The sequence below is a fragment of the Myotis daubentonii genome, chromosome 4, assembly GCF_963259705.1.
Source record: "Myotis daubentonii chromosome 4, mMyoDau2.1, whole genome shotgun sequence".
NCBI lineage: Eukaryota > Metazoa > Chordata > Mammalia > Chiroptera > Vespertilionidae > Myotis > Myotis daubentonii.
Genome location: NC_081843.1, coordinates 36,498,217 through 36,507,451, shown reverse-complemented (window position 1 = coordinate 36,507,451; position 9,235 = coordinate 36,498,217). Strand labels below are relative to the sequence as shown.

General features: G+C 47.3%; 1 protein-coding gene across 1 annotated transcript; it reads left to right on the top strand.

Annotated features, from left to right (window-relative positions):
- The first annotated feature begins 352 nt into the window (after positions 1-352).
- LOC132232304 (zinc-alpha-2-glycoprotein-like) lies at positions 353-6,149 on the top strand. Its single transcript, XM_059691787.1, has 4 exons — positions 353-511; positions 2,835-3,092; positions 4,674-4,946; positions 5,574-6,149. Exons 1-4 carry the CDS (start codon positions 436-438, stop codon positions 5,858-5,860), a joined length of 894 nt encoding a protein of 297 aa, XP_059547770.1. The 5' UTR covers positions 353-435; the 3' UTR covers positions 5,861-6,149.
- The last annotated feature ends 3,086 nt before the right edge of the window (positions 6,150-9,235 follow it).

Here is a 9,235-nt window from a genome sequence, read left to right as displayed (position 1 = left end):
TTAAGGGGAAAATAAATTTATTTGCTGATTCATTCTGGAACCAGTGGAGAGACTGGAAAACCCAGATCAGAATTAGGCAGGAAAAGAAAGACAAATCATACCATGGGATTAGTACTGCAAACACATGCTGCTGTCCCCAGGGCAATAGATGCCACAGTGTGGACCCATGACAAAGTCCCAGTCCCCAGATCGCCTATCTCAGATCCCCATTGGCAGACCATCTGTAGACACTGAGGAAACATCCGCCAGCCTGGCCTGTGCATCCTGCTTCCTCATCGTCAGCTGAGGAGCCCAGCCTGGCACTCTCATTGGCCTGTGCATTTACCTCACCTGGGCAGGGCTCCAAGCCAAGCTGTTCCCAAAACTATATCTAGCCGTCTCTCCAAGTAGTCTGCACCAGGACCTGGGAAGTCCAGTACCTTCCACTCAGACACGATGAGCACAATGGTGCCTGTCCTGCTGTCCCTACTGCTTGTTGTGGGTCCTGCAGTCGCCCAGGACACTCAAGACGGTGAGTTGGGAGCCAGGGGCTGGGTATGGAGAAGAATGCAGGGGAGGGAATGTGTGAGACAGATGGGCTGGGAGGGGGCCCCAGATGAAGCCTGGATTCCCAGTGTACAGTAGGAATGGGTGTTTGAGGCTGTCAGCTACCTCAGCTCACACACTTCCAGAAGCATTTAGGGAGCCTCTGGACTCATGCTAAGTAAGGCCTTAAATAATTAGAATCTAAAATTCTTAATAGGAAAATGAGCAAAACTAAGATCCATATGCCCTGGCCGGCTAGTTCTGTTTGTTAGAGCCTCATCCCGATACACCAAGGTTACAGGTTCAATCCCCAGTCAGGGCACATACAAGATCAACCAACAAATGCATAAATAAGTGGAAAAACAAATCTCTCTCTCTCTCTCTCTCTCTCTCTCTCTCTCTCTCTCTCTCTCTCTCTCTCCCTGGCCCCAAAATTTAAAAAGCTAACACCCAGACAAGTGAAGTGACCTGTCCTGGGTCATACAGCCAGGACACAGCAGGGGCTACACAGGTGCAACATTTATTCCTCCCTCCTTCCAATGGAGAAAGATAACAGCTCCAATGAGCACCTGTAAAGGCATATTAACAGGAGGATATTTCTAGAAATAAGCCCGTTACTTCCCCCAAGAGTTAGACACTCAGACAGTGGGTCTGGAAGGCTAGTCAGCTGGAAGTTGGGAAGATCAGAGTCTATATAGACATACTATTATTGATCTCAGAGAGGAAGGGAGAGGGAGAGAGAGATAGAAACATCAATGATGAGAGAGAATCATTAATTGGCTGCCTCCTGCATGCCCCTTCTTGGGGAGCGAACCTGAAACCCTGGCATGTGGCCTGACCCGGAATCAAATCGTGACCTCTTGGGTCATAGGTCAATGGTCAACTATTGAGCCATGCCGCCTAAGCCCAGAGTCAATTTTAGGGCAGAATAACGGGGCTTTCTTTGGCATAGAAAATTTCAGGGTGAAGACATAAGCTAAATTGTGTAAGTTTACAATCCATTACATTTACAAACTGTCAGAATATGTGTTTTATAATGATTATGTTTACATTGATAATCACACCCTACATCAAAATCTAGTTTAGATTTAGGGTTCTCAAGAGAATGCCATGTACATGCAAGAAAGAAACATTTATTTTAAGGATATGGCCCACACCATGGCGGGGGCTGAGAAGTCCAAAATGGGCAGGGTTGGTCCGCACACTGGAGACCCTCAGAAGAGATGATGTTGCAGTCTTGGGTCCAGAGGCAATCTGGAGGCAGAGTGCCTTCTTCCTTTGGAGACCTCAGCCTCTTCCCCTGTGGCCTTCAGCTGATTGGAGGAGGCCCACCCACATTATGGAGAGTAATCTGCTTTACTCGACATCTACTGAGTAAAGTGATAATCATATTTAGAAACTAATTAGTGATAAAAAAAAAACTTCAGTCCTGGAACAAAGAAGCTGTCATATGTCCTTCAACATTAGTAACACCCATGAGAGTGAATTCATGAATTCATTATTGAATTAATTATGAAAATGCCCTGCCTTCCCTTCCCCCCAGTCTCTGCTTCATACCAAAATGCAGGGACAGCCCTGGCAAGTCTGAGCTCCATCCTGTTCTTACCTTATGCTGATCCATTAAGGTCATTTCCTGAGTTTTCTGGTCAATTCTCCTTCCTACAGGTTCTAACTGTATGTGTCCATCAGGTTCAACTAGGCTATGCTCCAATAACAAAGACAGTTTTTAGTGGCTTAACCCAAACTAATGTTTATTTGTTGCTCATTTAAAAATGAATACAGATCAGGCAACGTTCCTCTCCTCCTTGGAATGACACGAGGACCCACGCCGTTGGCATCTTAGGGCGCTTCTGTTTCAACCTGCGGCCTCCACAGTCATCACCTAAATAGAAGAGAGGCAGAGGGTTCCAGTCAGTTTGCAGGGCCTCCGACGAGAAGAAAGAAATCACTTCCCTCACTTTCTCTTTTAACAGAACTCAGTCACGGTCCCAATAGACCTACAAGAAAACTGAAAAATATCTCTGACATGGCAAGAGTGGAAACCGTGTAGTAAAAATGCAAAATATTTGAAATATTATTCCCCTGAATAGAAGTAGAGTCTCTTCTCCCAAGCAGCTGACAGCAGGTGGAGAGAGCTGGGGAGGAAGAAGCCCAGTGACCTGGTTTCCCTTCCTGGTCTCCTATTGTCCCACATTAAGACTCCCCTTTATGGTCCCCACATCTCAATGTTTTCTCTCTCTCTCTCTCTCTTTTTGTTTTTTGTTTGTTTGTTTGCTTTTTGGTATTTTTTTTTTTTTTTTTTTTTGCAGGGCCTTACTCTCTGAGCTTCCTGTATACCGGAGTGTCCAGACCCAAGGCAAACATTCCTGGTTTTCAGGCCACTGGCTTCCTCAATGACCAGCCCTACCTCCACTACGATAGTAAAAGCAGAACGGCTGAGCCCCTGGGCCCATGGAAACAGGTGGACGGAATGGTGAACTGGGAGAATGAAAGCCAATTGCAGCAGGCCAGGCAGGACATCTTCATGGAGACCCTGGAGGACGTCATGGGCTATTACAGGGACCGAGGTCAGTGGACTGTGGGCTGCCGGGGTGGAGGGTCTTAGCACCAGAGGCAGCCTGCTCTTGGGAGTGGAAAGGGGTCTGCGGGGTGGAAATACTTATATCTACAATGAGGTGTGCAAGAACAAGTACAAATATACAGACATTTCTGCACCCTCCTCCCCCACATCAGAGCTCCTTTTCTTCCTTCCCCATTGCTTGCCCCATCCTCACTTTTAGGCCTCAACTCTCACAGGAAGTGAAGTCAGTGTCAGCCCTTGTCTAGGCACATCTGACATCTTGGTTCCACACCCCCACATCTGAGGTGGGTTCCACTTTAGAAGGTGTCAGGCTCACCTCCACCCAGGGATGTTGGGTGGGGAGTGAACTAACCTTGGGTTATTTTGACCTGGGCTCAGGTGCTGGCTCTGCCAGTCACTAGCTGTTTGACAGTGAACATGTAATTAATTGTCTGGTCTGAATCTGCAATAATTGCATCCTTGAGTTCTGCCTCCAAGAAACATGAATTATTATCTAGGTAAATTCCATGGAAGCTACAACGGACAGTCTTGATCTTCCTTGGAGCCATCACCTAGGAGAGCCAATAATAATTGCTAAGCCCTAGCTCCGTGGTCAGCAAACTGGGGCTCTTTGGCCCCTTGAGTGTGGCTCTTCCACAAAATACCACATGAGGGCACAGGTACAGTGCAATTGAAACTTCGTGGCCCATGTGCAGAAGTCGGTTTTCGGCCTGGGCGAATCTATTTTGAAGAAGCACTGTTGATATTTGGCTCTGTTGACTAATGAGTTTGCTGACCACTGCCCTAGATGGTTTGGCTCAGTGGATAGAGTGTCAGCCTGCAGACAGCCTGAGGGGTCCCGGGTTCAATTACACTCCAGGGCACATGCCCAGGTTGTGGGCTTGGTCCCCAGTAGGGGGCGTGCAGGAGGCAGCCAATTGATGTTTCCATCTCTCTCTCCCTCTCGCTTCCCCTCTGAAATTAGTAAAGATATTTTTTAAATTTTTAAAAAATAATAATAATTGCTAAAATGAAATGAAGAGGTTGTGTCTCCCTTCCCTACAAATGCCATTTTCCAAGAGTTGTTGCTAATTGAGAAGGAAGCTGGGCATTAGAGATTTGTTTGAAGATATCAAAAATGCAAAAAGAGAGAAGAGCTGATAAAATTATGCTGACCCAAATGGAGACATCAACTTCACACACAACTGGAAGAAAAGGAGAGACTACATAATCTATTTTAAACTACAAATAATTTCTATTTAACCTGTCAATGCACTTCTGTGTGCTTGTGTCTGGTTCCTAAGACCCCACAGTTTATTCAAATTTTATTTAAAGATCTGTCCACACTCTGCAGCAATCTGAAATTCCCTGATTGGGAAGAATGTCAAACACCAGAAAATGCTAAGTTTTCCTCTCTCTGCCTGCTCTATGTCTGGCTAATATGCCATTTGCCAACACAAAAGGGGTTGCATGTTTAGATTTCAAAGCCCTTTCTCCCTACTGAGTTGCAAGCTCTGGAGGAGTGAGAGTTATTAAGACAGAGCTGATGCCAGGCTGACTGATTTCTGGGGGGGCGGCTTACCTGCAGGAAATCACTCCTTTAAGGGAAGGTTCGGTTGTGAGATTCGGAATAACAGCTACATTGGAGCATTCTGGAAGTATGCCTATGATGGAGAGGACTACATCAAGTTCAACACAGAAATCCCAGCCTGGATCCCCCTGCAACCAGAAGCTGTGAACACTAAGGTGAAGTGGGAGACAGAAGGCTCTGTGCAAGCGTCCAAGAACTATCTGGAAAAGGAGTGCCCTGATATGCTGCGGAGCTACCTGCAGTACAGCAGGACCTTCCTGGACCGTCAAGGTACCTACTGCCCCCATGTCCTCCTTCTCACACTGAGCTGAGAAAGACCAGTTCAGGCTGGGACCTCAGGGGAACATTTCAGGCAAATCCTGTAGTCATTTCTCTCTGTGATAGGCCTCCTGGCTTGGCTGTGGGGAGAAGGCAGGTGGGTAAAATGTCTGCCCAGGAAAGATGAAGATGAGTAAGTGTGAGCAGGATTGATTGACACAAGCTGAGACCTGGGTTTAAGAATTAATGAGAAAGAAGTTCATAGGGGAGAGAAGAGGGCAGGGTCACAAAGACAGCGCAGCCGGCAGACGGGGGAGGCAGGAGACACAAAGCCCACTGGGAGATTTTTGGGGGAAAAACAAAACAATGCATGGGGCATTCGCATTTCTTGCCACCAGAAGTCAATCCACAGTGGGTGGGCAGGGGGGTGCTGGGAGGCAAGGAAGTAGCCACAGACATTCCATTATCCAACAGGGAAGCCTCATGGAAAGCCTCAGCTTCCCTGATCTTCTGGAAGTTTCCTGGGGAGGCAGGTGGAAAACGGAGAGCTCTGCTCATCCCTGACTCCAGGGGTGGGAGAGTCGTGAACAGGGAAATGTCTCCTTCAGACCCTCAACTCTGTGCTGTATCTCTCCACAGACCCTCCCTCTGTGTCAATCACCAGCCATGTGACACTAGGACTCATCAGGACCCTCAAGTGCGTGGCCGACAACTTCTACCCAAAACCCATCAGTATGTACTGGACTCAGGCAGACAGTGTAGTGGAGACTGAGTCATGGGGAGAGGGTCCTCTCAGTGAAAATGGCACTTACCAGTCCTGGGTGGTGGTGAAAATCCCCTCTCTGTCCAGAGGCCCTTACTCCTGCCACGTGCAGCACAGCAGCCTGGCCCAGCCCCTCACTGTCACATGGAATAAGAGTCAGTAACCAGGGGCTAACAGCATCTCGGGGTCCGGAGACTAGTAGGCACCCTTTCATCGGGACATGAGAGATGAGCTCTGGAATGACTGTCATCGCCATCAGCAAGGCCCAAGAGGAACAGTGAAGGGGACGGAGAGGTGGTGAATTTGGAGACACAAGTCCCGAGTGCTGGGCACTGAGCTGACTCACTGCTACATTCCTCCTCGGATCCATTATCTAGTCTGTGAAATCTAAGCAACACTAATCAACTAGCCTATCCACAAAATAAACCAGATTATTAAACTGCTAAATGCTGTGGAAATGTCAGCAGACGTTATTACTCATCCTGCCCCCACGCATCTGAACCATCCGAAATTCTTCGTGTTTGCTAGAAGCAATGTTTACTGGCCCTCTTGGCCTGGGGCCCCCACTGTAGCATGGCATGACCACCAGGAGATTTGGGGGGGAAACGAAAGCTTTGAGCATTGTTCAGGTGCCCACTACTGACATCCCCTCTGCTTGTAAGGCCATAATGCTCTGCAACCTCGTTAATGCACAATCCGCAGCCCTGTCTGTACCTCGGTTTCCCCAGCACTTCCTTCCCCACGGGGACCCCGCCCTCCGCTCCAGCTACTCCACCCAGCCCACATCCAGTTGGCCGTGGGGAGCACACACAGCTACGGGTTGTTCACGAGGCTTTATCCCCCAGATGCGCTCCCAGAGAAGCAAGAATCAGCCTGCTGTTCTTGGGCTCCTTCCAATTCATTTCATTGTGCCTCGTTGTTTTTTAACTGAGTCCGTTTGTGATTTCTTTGTTTTAACTCAGTCACCTACCACCCTGCACAGGTTTAAGTAAAACAAACAAACAGGACAGAACTCTTACCTGTGACCCCTTTACTAAGCTTCGGTGCCACAAATTCCCTTAACAATTCCTCAGTCTCTTAGGACCACCTTGTCTCTCTCTGGAGGATTCTCCTGGGGATAGTTTATCAGCTGGACTGGAGAGATAAGTATTCTGAATTAGGCAGGAGACACCAACTGGATATAGGGCTTAAAAACATTCTTTGCTGCCCTAGCCGGTTTGGCTCAGTGGGTAGAGCGTCAGCCTGCAGACCGGTCCCGGGTTGGTTTCCAGTAAAGGGCATCTACCTCGGTTGCAGGCTCCTCTCCCTCCTGGGCCCCGATTTTCTCTCGCATCGATATTTCCCTCTGTCTTTCCCTCTCCCTTCCACTCACTGTAAAAATCAATGGAAAAATATCCTCAGGTGAGGATTAAAAACAACAACAACAAGTCTTTGCTAATGCCTTTTTCAATGTGGCTGAACACTGCTCTTTTCTAACCTTGTTCCCAGCTCTGGCTGGTAATTCAATTGGTTAGTGTCATCCCGATACAGCAAAGTTGCGGTTCGATCCCCAGTCACGGCACATACAATAATTAACCAATGAATGCATAAATAAGTGGAACAACAAACCAATGTTTCTCTCTCTCTCAAATTAATAATTTTTAATAACTTGTTTCCTGCTAGAACTTGCTGTTTCAAGTTCTACACCTTATTGTTCATCAGACATGTTTAGTGTTTGTCTCTGTTTCCTTTGCTCATTTATTGACGGACTCACTGAAGAATTATAGGTGGAGTCCCCATTTTATGCTTGGCACTCTAATGAGCACTGGAGAGCCAGTAGAATGAGGTAGGGACAGCCCCTTCCTGCATGGAGTTTGCCTCAGTTCTGCTTATTGAAACAATACCCATTGTCAGGGTCCAGCTCAAATCTCACCTCCTCCTCCCATGACCACGGCCATAATCACCAATTCCAACTATAGGTTATTTTCATTATGAGACTTCTTTCAGATAAAAATATCAGGGAAGATGTTAAGAAAGAAATTTGAATAAAGCCAATCTCTATACTCTTCAAGGATGTCGCAAGCAATCTAAGACCACCCATCACAGATGCACTTTTTGTTCCTTCCCAAATCAAAGGGGAGATAAATAAAATTGAAAAATTAAAGATGAGTAGAGGTCAGGGGGGTGGGGTGATGAGGAGGACCCGGAAATCAAATTTGCCAATTTTTGGATCCCAATTCAGATTTTTTTCCATTGCTCACTTTTAAAGTTTTGGTGAATACAACCATCCATTTGTTAATTCAATAAATGTTTATCGAATGTCTCTTGGTTATAAGACACTGAGATAGATGTTTATGTAATAAAGAAATGAACCACACAGTGATAAGGTTACGAAGGTGTTTGGGGATCAAACTGGGGAAAGTTTTGAATAATGCAAGACTCTGTTATTTATTCTGAGTGTAACCGTTGAAGACTTCCTGACAGGAGGGTAACACATTCAGGACTGTGATCGTGACCAGATGTGAATGAGTACGGAGGACTGGAGGGTGTGCAGAGAACCCAGCTGCCGAATGGTGCCCCTTGTAATCTAAAAGCAAAGGTGCAGGCTGGCTGGGCTCACCTGGGCAGGGTCTCCTCCTGCTTGAGTGTCAGGAAACCCTTTGGCTCAGTTAAGCCAAGATGGCTGGACTCATAGCCCCGACAGCAGGAGAGCTCTGGGAAGTGGAAATGCTTTCCACTGGGGAGGTTAATAACTACATGGATCATTCTTCAAGTAAAAGCTTGCAGAGACTGGGAAGAACCCCAGGTGGCCCAAACTGAACTTTTCCCTAAAGCCAGGTTGGCAAATGGTCCCTCCCACCCGCCTCCTGCCCCTGGCTGCCCCAGAATGCCTCACCAGACGCCTCCTCCCCCGAACGATGCTGCTCCTCCTTATCATTTTACTTTATCGTATTTTATTTCATTTTATTTTCCGCTCTCCAGGTATGGAGACTAAGTTCATCGTAACTAGAAAGTACACACCACACGATCAGCCTCAAGACCCCTCTAGCTTTTATTTACACAGTTATTTTCCCAATTCATATGCATCCTCATGTTGCAGATGCTTGGCTGTTGATAGGAAATCAGTCTCTGTTCCACAGCCCTATTCTGCTTCTAGGAAGTGGATGTGGTGCCTGAAGCTCCATCTTGGACTGCGACCATGACAACCACACCCTGAGGGTAATGGAACAGAAAGCTGAAAGCAACCTGGGCCCCAGTGGACAGTGCAGCCACCAATCCAGCCTTGAATGGCCTAAATCCAGACCTTTTAGATGTTCTGCCATTTGAGTCATTCCTGGAGTTTGTATTGAAATAAACGCTCAGGCCTTTGCTGGTTTGGCTCAGTGGATACAGTGTCAGCCTGCAGTCCGAAGGGTCCCAGGTTCGATTCCGGTCAGGGGCACATGCCTGGGTTGTGGGCTCGGTTCAATGTGCAGAAGGCAGCCAATCAATGATTCCCTGTCATCGTTGATGTTTCTATCTCTCCCTCTCCCTTCCTCTCTGAAATCAATAAAACAAT

What these genes read in the sequence shown, in the direction of transcription:
- LOC132232304 (XM_059691787.1), top strand. Translation starts at nt 436, where the DNA reads ATGAGCACAATGGTGCCTGTCCTGCTGTCCCTACTGCTTGTTGTGGGT. An exon ending in CGCCCAGGACACTCAAGACG is followed by an intron (nt 512 to 2,834) that starts GTGAGTTGGGAG and finishes TTTTTTTTGCAG; the next exon opens with GGCCTTACTCTCTGAGCTTC. An exon ending in GACCTTCCTGGACCGTCAAG is followed by an intron (nt 4,947 to 5,573) that starts GTACCTACTGCC and finishes ATCTCTCCACAG; the next exon opens with ACCCTCCCTCTGTGTCAATC.